The sequence below is a fragment of the Hibiscus syriacus genome, unplaced genomic scaffold (assembly GCF_006381635.1).
Source record: "Hibiscus syriacus cultivar Baekdansim isolate YM2019G1 unplaced genomic scaffold, ASM638163v2 tig00113338_pilon, whole genome shotgun sequence".
NCBI classification, from domain to species: domain Eukaryota; kingdom Viridiplantae; phylum Streptophyta; class Magnoliopsida; order Malvales; family Malvaceae; genus Hibiscus; species Hibiscus syriacus.
The window spans coordinates 449041-463626 of NW_024063457.1; the positions used below are offsets into that span (position 1 = coordinate 449041).

General features: G+C 33.5%; 1 protein-coding gene across 1 annotated transcript; it reads right to left on the reverse strand.

Moving 5' to 3' along the window:
- Positions 1 to 977: 977 nt before the first annotated feature.
- Positions 978 to 9580, reverse strand: LOC120186390 (nijmegen breakage syndrome 1 protein-like). Its single transcript, XM_039190330.1, has 13 exons — positions 9396 to 9580; positions 9240 to 9308; positions 8878 to 9109; positions 8699 to 8787; positions 7767 to 7897; positions 6172 to 6218; positions 5971 to 6079; positions 4868 to 4954; positions 3175 to 3346; positions 2042 to 2433; positions 1625 to 1686; positions 1406 to 1508; positions 978 to 1312 (listed from the first exon to the last, which is right to left on the reverse strand). Exons 1-13 carry the CDS (start codon positions 9430 to 9432, stop codon positions 1250 to 1252), a joined length of 1593 nt encoding a protein of 530 aa, XP_039046261.1. The 5' UTR covers positions 9433 to 9580; the 3' UTR covers positions 978 to 1249.
- Positions 9581 to 14586: the final 5006 nt, after the last annotated feature.

The following is a 14586-nucleotide window of genomic DNA, read 5'->3' on the forward strand; positions in this document are numbered from 1 at the left end:
TAAATCTATGAGTTAGCCTAAGTTTTATAGATGTAATATTGGGTAACTTTACAAAATATTGGGCTCATGGTAGTTCGAACTCAGTTTCGGGCATGTCTTCATGGTTTTCTCTCCTTGAACTCTTCTAATTCCACGTGGGCTTGAAGGTCCTTGTTGACGAAAGTCTGTGTAGTTTGGAGTTGATCCTTGAGTAGTTTAGCCCGTCTTCTGGTAATTGGGTCTGGAGGCAAAGTAAGTTCATCATTTGGGCGTGTAGTGCATGTATCAAAAATTTTATATATATGACACATGTTAGATACCGATCAAATTTAACGACCGTTACGGTTCAGACACTTAAAAGTGTAATGTTAAAAAAGACATTTTTAATAAAAATTTCTAATGACATCAAATTGTATTTCATGATTATAAAATGAATGTTGGAGCGTATTATATTGTTCTTATAGGGAAATTCCACCCCAAGAGCTTGCTTGAGTAATTTTTAAACCTAGACGGTCACATCAGAGTTGATAAACTCAATGTACTTACTCACACTTCCAAGTATTTCCTAATTGTTTCAGGATCCAATGGCACTTCTTTCTCACAAACCTTCTAACAACTATCTTATGTTGCAGCTAATACGAACCTTTTCTTTTCATAGGAGACTTTTATTTTAGCAAATTTCACCTAGAATGCAAACTTCACTCCAACCTGAAATCGATTATCAATTCTAAAACCCGACCCGACCGTCCAAACCTAAACCTAATTTTTAAAAGAAAAAACTCAACCTTAAATTCAAGCCTCATGCTCATTCCTAATTGTCTTGGGACTTGATGAACTAAGACTGTTGTAGGCAGACCTAGAAGGAAACAAGATCAAGTCAATTTCGATGGACCAATTGAGCCCAATGTGTTGTGGGAAAGTGTGCATTGGTCTCAAGTGTTTGGGTCGGCCCGTGACACTATCATATTAATAAAATTTTACCCGCCTACAATCTGTTTTGCATATCAACATATATGCGTGCACACCTTTCATATCCACACTTTACTATTACATACTCGTAAATACAAAACTTTTAAGGACTACAATAATCAGTAGACTAATTAAACTTCAAGAAACATAAAAATGATCTCTCCTCCCAAATATAATGTATGTTTTTATATACACATGGCAGTGACGCAAGCTCTTTTTAACTAATGCCATGTGTCCCTCTAGCAAAGGTATAATCTAGTGATTACATAAGGAAGACACTGCACTAAATACAACACCTTTGTCAACCCCGCATATGAAGTCCCCCACGACGAAGAGAACCTGATAAACCACGCTGTCTTCCCCCCTGCATTATCATATTAGAGGCTGAGTTACTTTACTTGCCAGGAATATATATATCACCAAATCAAAACCAAAATAAATTAAACAAAACATAAACCTTTTCACTGTTAAACATGTCATCCGCAATGGCGTCCATCTTCTTTCTCTTTTTCTCCTCTTTAACAGACTCAGACAACTCCCCACTTCCAAATTCATAATCTCTAGGATCCAGAAAAGGAAACACAATGGTGCACACGGATACAAAAAACAATAATATACAAACCAAACAATGAAACATAATGTGGAATCCATATAGACCTATGAACTAGTATCTTACTTGTAAGGATATTTTGAAAATGGAACAAGATTGCTGAAGCTATTTCCTGACTGAATGCTTGCCTACATAGATTTGTGAATATAAGACACAATAATAATAATAATAATTGAACAGATAATATTCCAACCATACACACATGAGTAGAATTAATTCAAAATGAACCCTAGTTTTCCAACTCATATGTACTTGGCGAGGAATTCCTAGCTGGCAAATTAGATGTGGCAACATAGTGATGACATAAGAAATTAGTAAAAAGAAATCGATTTAACACAATCAGATCCAAGTCCCAACAATTATAAAATAAAAAGTAAGAAAGCACACTTTTGATGTCTCGACAGAATCCAGGAGAATTAGCAACATAAATTCATGATGACATGAAACAAGAAAAAAACTTAATGCATGCACAAAAGTTGTTACCTTGCGAAAGCGCTTGTAGTTTATAACCCCATTGTCAGCTTTATAGCTACTTCTCGAACTTACATTTACATCTCTAACTATTAGAACTTGGCTATAAACAATACTAGAACTTCCATATTCAGCCTCGTCGGCCTTATCTCTTCTTGCTGTCAAACAACAATTATCATCTTTGGAGGTTTTTATGCCATCCTCCAATTTACTAGTATCGTGACATGTAGAAACTTCTGCTTTGCTCACATAGCTAGGGAATTCCATGGAAATTCCTCTGTTCACATAAGTCCGAGCTCCTTTATTTTGAATAGTAGAATTTGCATTAACTGATGTAGCTGTTTCATTTTCCTCTTCTGAATCAGCTACTACAGTTTCATCAGTGGAGCAAGAAGAAACAGGAACTGCAAGGAGAGAACTCGTTAAATTTAACAATATTCATAAATTCTAAGTAAATGCTATTTCAATGGAACAGAAAAACAGGAAATAAGAGGAATCGGTTCAAAAATAGAAGTTAAAAGATGATTCCAGAGTCCAGTCAAAATTTGGGAACAACCATATGCATAAAAATATTAGATCATAATATTGCAAAACTAATACAATACAAATACTACAGAGAAAACTGCATCATAGGATATTTTAGTATGTAAGCATCATTTACAAAATTTAACAGCCAAAGAACCTTCGTTTAAGTAGAAAAAGAAAAGTTTACCCTAAAGCAAACCTCAAAGTGACACATCGTTTTTCTTTTTAATTTAGTTTTCTAAATTGCTTAAAATTTTGAATTAGAATTTTTCAACAAAAAGAATCAGATTTTTAAATCAAAATTAAAGATAGAAATTGGGGAGACGGAGTAAGTGAAGAGAGATAAAGATGGCTGACAGGTGCTAATTTGGCCATCCGACAGATAATCTTCAGGCTAAATCGATGCTATGTGCCCGGCATGAGGCACTCTCCCCCTTCCATTCTATTCTCTCTAATTCCCCCTCACCCCCCACAATTTTCCTATCCCAGTTTTTTGTCTTCAATTTTCTATTTTTACTTCAATTTCTTTAATATATGAGTGCTCTTTCAATTTTAAAAAATAAAACATGTTTATGGAAAAATCAGATGTGCCTTATCTGGAGTATAACATGAATACTTACCTGATGATGATATCAACATAGAGTGATCCAATTTTCCAGATAAAAGAGCACGAATTAATGCCATCTCATTCACTCTATATGACAAACCTAGTTTATCTAAGCGGTCAAACTTGTCTGCTGATCTTCCAGGAGCAACATAAGTACAACAAGTATTTTCTCCGCGCTCAAAAGCCTAGAAGAAAAATATTCATTAGCAAGCCTACATGCAGATAATGAATTTGCAGGGTTATCACTTGAAGCCTAATCAATAAATCAACAGTAAAATGCAGAATTGATATTTAATAATTAATTATCAGAAAACATTCTATTGGCAGAATAAGAGTAGCAATTATCAAATAAATTCAAGATAAAAGTCCTAAAAATGGCCATCGATATTAAATGACAAAAGCAATTATCAAACATTCTAGTCTGGAGCTGAATAAGCAAAATATTGCGTATCTACCTACGAAGTATAGATAAGGATGTTCTCGTTGAGTTTGAAACACTTTGACATCGATATTAAATGAAAAAAGCACATTCAGCTCTCCATTAATTCTCTTGAATTCCATAAAATGGGTAGTGGAAGATTTACCCTCATTCTCAACACGATAAAAGGATTTTCATACCTTATACATACGAGATACATTCCCTTTTACAGAGCTTTCTACTTTCATTAGTTGGAGGATCATCGGTCAAGTGATCATCCTTATCTATACTTTGTAGGTAGATGCACAATATTTTGCTCTAGTATAGACAGTTGGACCCAATTAATTGATGCTCAGTGATCCGAAACAAAATAATACTATCTACCCAGTAAAAAAATGGTCTCAATATACGTATGGACTAAGTGGTATCCAACAACTGAAAATCAACAAAAATCCTCCACTGTACCAAAATGCCAAAACCAACAACGCCACTAACGAATAGCAGCAACCAAAAACATCGACCTCAATAGCAAATGATCAGCAAGGTCTTGTCAGGATCCCAAGAAGGCATCGGAGATGGAAGCCACCATTGAAAAACCTTCCCATGCTCCGACATGTGATAACAAGAGCAAAACCTTTAAGTGTTACCAACGCAACCACTCACCAACTTTAGGGGGAGTGTCAGAACTCAGAAGTAGCCGTGTAGTAGTAGAAATCTCATTTATTTTAGGAGTATTTTTATGATAAGATAAATTTTAAGAGTCTTCATAATCTAGATAAAAGTTTATCTTTAGTGGAAAAGTCATATTAGAAGCCATCCACTCAGTTTATTTAAACTCTTAAAATCTCCTACTTCAAACTTCAATAATCAATTTTTTTACGTTAACACTATTATTCTTCCCTTCTCTCTCTATTTATTCTCTTAGATTACAACAGGTTGAAACGATCAAATCTAAGTTTACCTCCCATCTCTTTGTTCAAGGTTATGGGGAACTCAGGGCTAAAACTTCTGCAAAAGGTGATAGATGCTTAAGCTTTTTAATTCTAGGTGTTACCAAACAATATTGATATTCTATGTTAAACCACAACATAAATGAACAATGAACACTTGAATAATGTTTTCTATGAATTTGTACAAACAACGACAAAAGAAAAATACAAAGACACAAGCATAAAGAATACTTATGTCTCAACAATGATTTTATGTAACTTCTTCAGAGCAAACATATTATACGATGCCATTACAACTGACGGGTTGTTGGAAAGAAAACATGAAATATGAAATGTACCTGATTATTTGAACGAATGTCTTTAACCCAGATAACCCTTGAGCCACTCACTTCTAGTAGTGACTGCAATCTATCCCCAAAATTGTACTGCACAAAACAATGAAACATAAAAAACTAAGAAAGACATTTCAGCTCAAAGTTCCTAGATACCAACTAGTCTTAGGAACAAGCATTAAAGTTTACAAACTTTTCTCTCACTAATTATATTAATCCAAAGAGATTCAACAATAAAAGTTGGCATAGGATGAAAACGATATGTAGGTAAGGACATGCATTTCAAATTTTGAAATAAAGATGGAATGCAATACACCACATGGTAACTCAAAAAAACCATAGACCTGATGGAGGCAACTGCATGAATGAGCTTTTATAACAATAAAACTATGACAACTAAATCATTAAGAGCTCACAAGTGACAAGAAAAATTGTGGGAGAACCGTGAAATGAATCCCTAGAATATCGAGATTTTATTCATTGATTTATTCCTTGTAACCAGAGATTAGATTTAGGGAATATTTAATGAGAAATAGTAGATTTTTAGGAGAAATAGCATATTTTTGGAGATATTTTATTTTTTGAAAATAAATGGCCTTATGTATTTAGTTATGTTTCCCTAATTAGACTGGGTTATGTGCAATAAAGATGTACCGCTCCTTATTCAACAAATATACAAGGTATAATTCCTCTTTTCAATTTAGAACATAGTATCAGAGCTTTAGGGTTCTTAATTCATCCTTATGATTCTTTTTTGTAACTGAAAAGATGTCGGAAACTGTTAGGAACAAGCATAACACTTCAGTTTTTAGATTCACTAATTTATTCCTTTAATTGCTGATACAATGTACATATGTGTCACATCCTCAATTTTAAAATAAGATAACATAGTAGCAAACTGCCCAGAAAAGCTATATAAAATGGATACCGAAAAAATCAAAGATTTCCCACAGGTGTTAAGCACCCAACATTAACATGTGCATGTGAGAACCAGTGAACAAAAAGCAAAAGATGAATATATAAATGGAACCAACTTTCTTCTTAATATGGATTGTGGACACAAGAAAATAAAATCTTCAGAGCAATTACAAAATATGAAAATATATTACCACATGAGTAGATTCTAACAAAAAGGTGTATTCTCCCAAACAATTTTCACGCGTTTTTGGGTCTGCAACTTCAACAACTACTCCATCCACCATTATTTTTGGAACATGGCTGAGGGTGAAAACATAAATCAGTACTGTTATAAAGGAAAAACTTCATGTGTAAAACTAACCCAAAAGGTAAAGCACTGAAATAATACTTACGGTCGGCAGTCAGGAAACTCAGTGTGGATACTTTTGTCAGCTACAAGCTAAATAAAGTACAGGTAAGTACAACTAAAGTACAGGTAAGTACAATTAAAACAGTTGTATTAATTTTATCAACAAAAACATTCTTGACCGTGGAAAAAGTGCAAGGCACTCCACAATCAATCTATCTGTATTAACTATGGTACCAAATATTACACTCCACATCATTTGATAATAATCGATTGGGAAAATTGTAATCTTAAAGCATCATTTTGGCAGGTTAAACACTTGATTTGATTTCTAGCTAACAAAAGCTTAAACCTGCATATTTTCTTTCACTCTTTTTGCATTTTCCAGCATACTTTAGTTCTTCACGTAACTGAAACTTACCTCATCATGTACCATCATTTTTTAAAACAAATACAAGGCAAGCAAAAAAAAAAAAAGCCATTTGAGTTAAGAGGATGTTTATTACATTCTGTTTCAGTATTTGAGCCCTAAACGTGTCTTTACAGAGTGACCATTCTTGAAGAACAAATATAGACAATGATCTTTTCAGAGAAAAAAAAAGTATAGACAATGAACCTTGGTGCCACTCAACAAATAATATGTTGATACTTAATAATCTAATCTGTAATTATAATTTTTTAATTAAATTAAAATTTTGCATTGTTGAGATTTTATTGAAACTTAATTTACAGTTTTCCTTAAAAAAAAGAGGAACAATTTACTAGCATTACTTATATAAGTTCAGCTTGTCTATTAAAGAAACAAAAATAAAGAAGAATTCATAAAAATTACTTAAATAAGCTGCTTTGATTCATAGACGTTTATCTCCATTTGTAACAAAAACATAAAAAGGGCTCTAATTTAAGGCTTAGCCAAACATATTAAAAAATGTACAGAAGAGGTGGAGAAACCATCGCTAAACACTCGGATCATTCAAGCTGTTACAGGAAGTAAGAACCTTCTCAAGGAAATTTTCCTAGCTGGTTGACTAGGAGCAAAATGTAAAAAGATGATTTCAAACTCGACGGCCGGCAAAACAATTTTTTCCTTGAGTTCTCTCTTTACTTAAATACTTGGGTAGTGTTTCTTAATTATTTCTGGGTTGTCTTATGATAATTTCCTTTTTCCCAAATTGAAAGCATTTCAATCTTGCCTTTCATCAAAATAGAGACTTTAGGAGCAACCTCTAACTTCTATGAAACTTCAAGGTCAAACTTTAGGTAGGAATACCTCATTCTTAAAGCTTTGTACTATCAAAGGCCTGGACTTTCTAATTAGGTTTGGCAGCTTGAATTGCATCAAAATCTCAAATTGTAAGCACTAATTCGGTAAACATTAGGTAGGAATAAGATCCCAGATGTTTGGAGTGTGGAAATCTCGTAGTCAGCTAATAGTGTCTCGATAGACAAGATCAAAAACAAAAATAAGCACAACTCTTAAAGGTTTCAAACAAAGAGATTTATGAAACATGTATGGTATTTCGTAATTAAGCATTCTCATCAAATCAGAATTACATGCCAACATAAATATTAGTTTTGTTTAAACTTAACATCATCATTACCATTAAAGAAGATAAAATGGGGCATTTTAAAAATCTATACCTCAAGCCAACTAGTATGTAAAAGCGGTTTCTTATCCACAATTGCATCAAGTACATCCCTTTTCAGGGGCATGTGTTGATCAACAATCACATGAGTACAATCTTCATTGTAGGCATTAATAAGACGAGCACCTTCATGACAAGGAAATGATAGAGTTAGCCAAAAATATAGAACAAAATCGGTGTTATAACAAAAAGAACTTTCCTCTCCTCCGAAAGCAAACAGTGCCTAATGCAAAATCAATACATGCAAAAGGAAAAGAAATGAAGATCAAGATTCTAAGACTTTCACCACTCTACCCTATTTCCTAAGGTAAAGAACTGAAGATTATAATTCTAAGACTTGCACAAGTCAACCCCCTGGAGAACGATATTTTTCTCCCTGCAACATAACTGCCATCTGCCATCCAAGTAAAGCAGTGCCCACCTTATTGGAAAAGTCCGAGGAGTTGAACTCTAAGACTCAGATAGTGGTCTTTACAAAGATAACTACATGAATACAATCCAATTCTTTTAGCTAATTTTTCCTTTGAAAAAATGTTCCTTCTGCTGATTGCTGCAAATTCCACAATTAGTTTCAACCCCAATGCACCTAGTTTTGAGAGAAGTTGATTGTCTGAGCAGCTTCTATTTGTTTATTGCAAATATAAAACAAGGACATAATGACAATTGCTCATACCAAACAGGGAAATAATGACAATATTTTCGAACGCCGAGATCATATTAGCATGGTCAGCAAAATGCTTGAGGGTACAACAAAAGAACTCCAGGTTCCATCAATTTTTGTTTCTCTATCTTAATTCTAGACGCAACATTAATTTTTTCAGAATGCGGATAAAAGGACTAAAAGAAAAAAGAACAAGTTTTAAATGTGAAATTATGAGACAAAAAGCTTTATGAAGATTGAAGCCAAAACGATAAATTTTAACTAACCAATGGATGAAACTTTGTCCTCAAGATAATGACTCATATGGGAGGCCTCAGCACAGCAGATGTAGAATACAAGCGGCACATAAGAGAATCTGAACATATACAAGGGGCGAGAGGATTTAGTCATTCGGTACGAAATCACTGAATTCATTGAAATAAAGGAATCATTAAATTGACAGTACCTTAAGGTTGCATTTCCAGTTCCAAAAGAAAGAAGGTCCCCATCTTCCAGAGAGGTCTGTTTATTAGGAAATTGATGAACTTTCTTGTTAGAAGTGAGATTCTTGTTAATGAATGTCCCGTACTTGGACAAATCTTTGATAGTAACTTGAGATGATTGAGTCATTCCATCGACCATTATGTGAGCATGGATTCTGGACACGCCCTTGTCTTTGTGAATGATGACATCACACCCTTCAACAAATCAAAGCACAAAGGAAAGGAGAGCAAACCCCAATATAGCAAAATGAAAACAAAAATTAGAATCTATCAATTTCCTCACAGAAAGAAAAGAAAAGAAAGTGAAAGGAGCAAATTCGATAACCTTTTCGACCCACAGTATACGTTCCCTTCTTGAAGATATAATACTTATCTTCTTCTCCTATTTCTTCAGCTGCCCAAATGCAATAGGGTTTCAGTCTTGAAAATAATGCAACGCAAAAATGAAGCAATAGTAGCACTTCAATTAAGCTTTACTTGCCTGACGAAGGATCGACGGGAAGCAAAGCCCAAACCATTGTTTACTACCTACTCGATTCTATTAAAATTTAAATTTAAACCAATTATTTCTGCAAACTCCAAACGCTAAGATCTTTTGAGGTTAATTGCTGTACAACTTCAGACGGATGAAGCATAAGGGGAAAAAAATAGCGTCCACCTCGGAGCTGCACCCCGTTTGAACAACTTGAATTAGTGGGGTGTGCAGAAATTCCAAAGGTTTTACTTAACAAAAAAGGGTAAATTATAAATTTATCAATTAAACTTTACCATCTCTTTTATTTTGATCATTATATTTTAATATTTTTCAATTTAATAACTAAATTTTATACATTAATTTTTTAAATTTTTTTTCGGTTACACTGTCATGACCTAAATTATTTTAATATTTTCTTCAACCAATTAGGATTTACGTTTAAAATAAATTAAGGGTGACATATATTTGGGGCAAATTAAAAATTAGTATGGGAAGCCACCCTCTTCCGTCCCAAAGTTACGACGACCGTATCATCCATCTCACATCGCGAAACCAAATTATTTTACTATTTCGGGGGCGAAAACCTAGTACTTGCCATTCTCATTGCCGAGAACTCTTTCACCTTGTTTACACTTTTTTCCCTCACCACCCATCCTCGCACCCAGCTATTCAAATAGCTACCGGATGGTGGTATAGCGGCCGTTTATTCTGCGGCATCGGTGATCGTTTACGCTTCCTATGATTCTGAAATTTTGTCCCATTTCAACTGTGAATGGAACTTTTCAAGATTACCATATTTCTTCTATGGAGAACAGACTATGTTCTAACCTTTTTGAATTAGAACCACCTCCTCCAACATCGTCACCTTTTGCAGACTTAATCTGACCTATCTTCGAAACAAACAGCGGAGTCACTAAAAACACCCAGCAGTCTATACTCCGTCCTACTACTTCTCCATTCTTGGAACTACCTTCCATTCCCTCTTTATTCTGTTCTTCGATTCTGTCAAAGACAAGGTTAATGGCTTGTACTAAACACTTTATAGGCGATGGTGGGACAACTCAGGACATCAACGAAATCAACACTATGATTGACATGCATAGGTTGCTTAGCATGTATATGCCTTCCTGTGCTCAATCAATTATCAAGGGTGTTTCAACAGTTATGGGAACGAACAAAAGATGCATGCAACTGCTGAGCTAATTTTTGGTTTCCTTAAGGACACTCAAGTTTAGTGTTGAACCTTGTTACAGATCTTTTATTGGCAAAAAAATTGCAAATTTAAAACATAAGTAAAATCCCAAGTTTAAGGTTGAACTAATTCCAGCGCCATTTTCCCAAGTTTTTAGTTTTTTAACAACATTAGTGTTCAAAGATGACAAATTGAGGAATCAGAGAAGCAATGTTTTACAAATAACACCCAACAAGAAGTAGAACAAAAAAATCAGCAGCAAAGAGGGCAAATAATCATATTATTCTCATTGCACTACATGCATTACCGAAAACCCATCATCGGCAATAATCTTATGACTGCCATTGCAGAAGAAACAAAGCATTCACAAGCACCATTACAAGTATCCACAAAGATGCCATTGAAGAGCGCCTTAAACTTCCCTTGTTCGTGCAACGTAAGAATTTTGTCTGTTTCGCCGGTGGACCACCGCCAGATCAAGACCTTTCGGCCGAAACCTTTGAGAAGAAGTAGCTGCAGCGGTGACGGAGGAGAAGGCCATAGCGTGAGCTGCGTTACAATGATGAATGTAAACAGTGAGGAAGACGACCTAGAAGAAAGACAGTGACCATGGACGGTCGGAATGACTGTAAAGACCGGAAGGGTCAGCCCTTGGTAGAGCTGTAGGCGTAGGCTGCCCCGTCAATCCGTCACAACGATATCTGTCAGTATGCAGAAGAAGAAAATCCAACGATAGTTTAAAGTTCTTTACTTTGGGTAATTAATCTTTACCCTTCTTTCAACCCTTTTGTTTGTCTTTTTCCTTACATTCATGTTAATGATTAAAAATATTTAATTATGTTACGTGATAATGTCATTACAAAATTAACGATAGAGTATTAAAATAATTTAATGTATAAAATTTAGTTATTAAATTAATTTTTTTAAAATAAGAAAAAAAAATTTAATTATTAAATTTGTAATTTACTTTAATAAAAAAGAAAAAGAAATTCAAAAGGTTTTATATGTTGAATAAATTTAATGTAAATATAAATTTTGGAATTTAATTTTAGGTTAAATTATATATTTATTATTTCAATTATCACTTTTTGTCTCGGTCATGTTAAAATTCAAAAGGTTTTACATGTTAAACAAATTTTGGTTTTTAATTTTAGGTTAAACTATATATTTAGTATTCCGACTATCACTTTTATTTCATTTTAGTCGTTCAACTATTTTTTTTCAAAATCATACCTAACAATACGTTTAGGTTTCATTTTAGTCACCAACCATTAAAAAGTAACAGAACTACTGACGTGACATTTTTTAAAAAATCAATGATTATATGGTATTACTTTATGATTACACGCCAATATAACCATTAATTTTTTAATGATAGGTGATCAAACTGAAACCAACACATAACGTTAGACATAAACAAAATATAGTTTGATGTCTAAAATATAACAAAAGTAATATTTGAGATATTAAACTTATAGTTTAACCTTAATTTTAATCTTTTAGTGATATGATTAGGTATTTAATTTTTTTTATGTAACTAGATATTATTTTTATTTTTTATCTAATTGAATATCTAACATTTTTCTTAAAAGATTTAATTAAGGAAATAAATACTTAAATTATATCGTGTTCAAAATGATTTACGTGTGCATGTTCTTAGGAGGTTTCTCGAGGAGCTTATTGTTGGTTCATGTTCCAAATCCACCAAGGCATCAAAGTATGTTTTGAATCTATTTTAGAGGGCATATACTATTTATAGACCTTTGTGTGATCGAGTTGTAATTCTATTTTGATACAAATACTACGATATTATTTTGGAACATATTCTGGAGCTCTCTACTTTTATAAACTTGGTTACTTACGGTTTCATATACGATTTAAATTGATGGTATTTTAATGATGATTACAATGTTATTTTAAAACAAAATTTTTGGGTTACCCACTTCAGTGGTTTCGTGAAATACTTTAATCCTTCAATTTTGGGTTGAATCAGATTAGGGTGTTACAATTTAAGCATATGAAAATTAATACAAAATGATTTACGTGTGCATGTTCTTAGGAGGTTTCTCGAGGAGCTTATCGTTGGTTCATGTTCCAAATCCACCAAGGCATCAAAGTATGTTTTGAATCTATTTTAGAGGGCATGTACTATTTATAGACCTTTGTGTGTTCGAGTTGTAATTCTATTTTGATACAAATACTATGATATTATTTTGGAACATATTATGGAGCTCTCAACTTTTATAAACTTGGTTACTTACGGTTTCATATACGATTTAAATTGATGGTATTTTAATGATGATTACAATGTTATTTTAAAACAAAATTTTTGGGTTACCCACTTCAGTGGTTTTGTGAAATACTTTAATCCTTTAATTTTGGGTTGAATCAGATTAGGGTGTTACAATTTAAGCATATGAAAATTAATACAAGCAAGATGATCATGTTGATGACATGAATTACTAACTTTGGCGGAATAAAATGAAAGACATATAATTTGTAAGGGCTCTGCATTTTCCTGTCTTTGCTACTCAAAAACCTGAATCGAAAAATGATGAGGAATGAGAATTTGAGAATCGGTAGGTGTGTGATTTTATTCAACAATTAGTTGAAGAAAATGTTCACAACCACGATGATTAAGAGACACATGCTCGCACATTATGAGAAAAACTTGAAAACTTATATGCTTCGAGGTCGAGTAATAACAAGTTGTTATACAATTTATGCTTAAAAAATGATGGCGTTGAGATACAAAGAATGAATGCCTATAGTTGACCATGTTAGTGAGTTTCAGAATGTGATGAATCAGTTGCTTGGCATGAGTGTCAAATTTGATAATGAGATTTTAGGACTTTGGTTGTTTGCTACTCTATCAGATTTTTGGGGAAAATTTTGGATTTCACTCATTAATTCTACACCACAAGATATTGTTACTTTAGATTTGGTTAAAAGTAATGTGTTAAATGATGATGTTAGAAGCAAGCCTCAAGGTTCTACATCACAGTTCGAGATTTTGGTTACTGAAAACAAAGGTAGAAATATAGACAATGATGAAAAGGATAAAGATAAAAATCGAAGCAAGTCAAGATCCAAATACAAAATTTTGATTATCGTTGTAGATGCTCGTTTCTGTCCGGGGATAGGTCGCTAAACCCGACCCCAAATCCGTTAGAGGCCCAACTCAAGACCAATGGACAGCAGTTGTATGCAGAAAAAGAAAGAGATCAATGTTGGTTTTTAGCAGTTGGAATAATCAAATAGTGGGGAATTAAAAATTGAAAAGAGTCAGTTTTGAGGGGGAGGTAGAAAATAAGAGAGAACAGAGAAAAGGGGAAGGGGTTATACTGCCCGATTTTTAAAAGGGAATAAAAAAGCAGTAAAGGAAAAACCTCAGGATTGTTTCTTTTTACAGAAAAAAGAGCGAGCAAAAAGGTTGTACTGATTTCCCCCCTTATTTGGAGATCACAGAGCAAAAGGAGAGAAGAACCAGAGACCATTTTTTAAAAGAGAAAGGCACGAAAGATTGTCTGGATTTTGTTGTTTTGTGTTGTATGATAGAACGACAAATAAAAACACAACATAGCAAGTAACACACCATTCGCTTTAGCTATCCAACAACAAAAACAATACAAAGCAAATCCAATACTTGTAAGATTTTCCCTTCACGATTGCTTATAGTTGCATTTTTTTCTTTTCCATTTGTTTTAATAGATTTCAAGATGAAATACAAACATAGAATAAAAAAAACAAGATGATAGAATCCAAACAACATGGTAGTAATAATAGAGAACCATAGAGCCAACATTGAATCAAAATACTAACTATTAATGTTTGCTAATTATGATTTTAGAAGTTAAAGCCCTACCGTAAACCTGAATTTAAGGTCTCCAGTCACTGCCTCCATGCTCACTGCCTCTTCCATCATGGTTGTATCCAATTTTTCTTCCTCCAAAACTGTCGTCATCTCCTCTGTATCAATATGATTAAGCTTCGTTGATAGTATGT

Excerpts from the sequence above, each read along its gene's own strand:
- LOC120186390 (XM_039190330.1), bottom strand. The coding sequence starts at position 9,432 with ATGGTTTGGGCTTTGCTTCCCGTCGATCCTTCGTCAG. Across the intron at positions 3,347-4,867 it reads ACATTCGTTCAAATAATCAG|GCTTTTGAGCGCGGAGAAAA; the intron begins GTACATTTCATA and ends TTTTTCTTCTAG. Across the intron at positions 1,509-1,624 it reads TTTTCAAAATATCCTTACAA|AGATTATGAATTTGGAAGTG; the intron begins GTAAGATACTAG and ends TCTGGATCCTAG.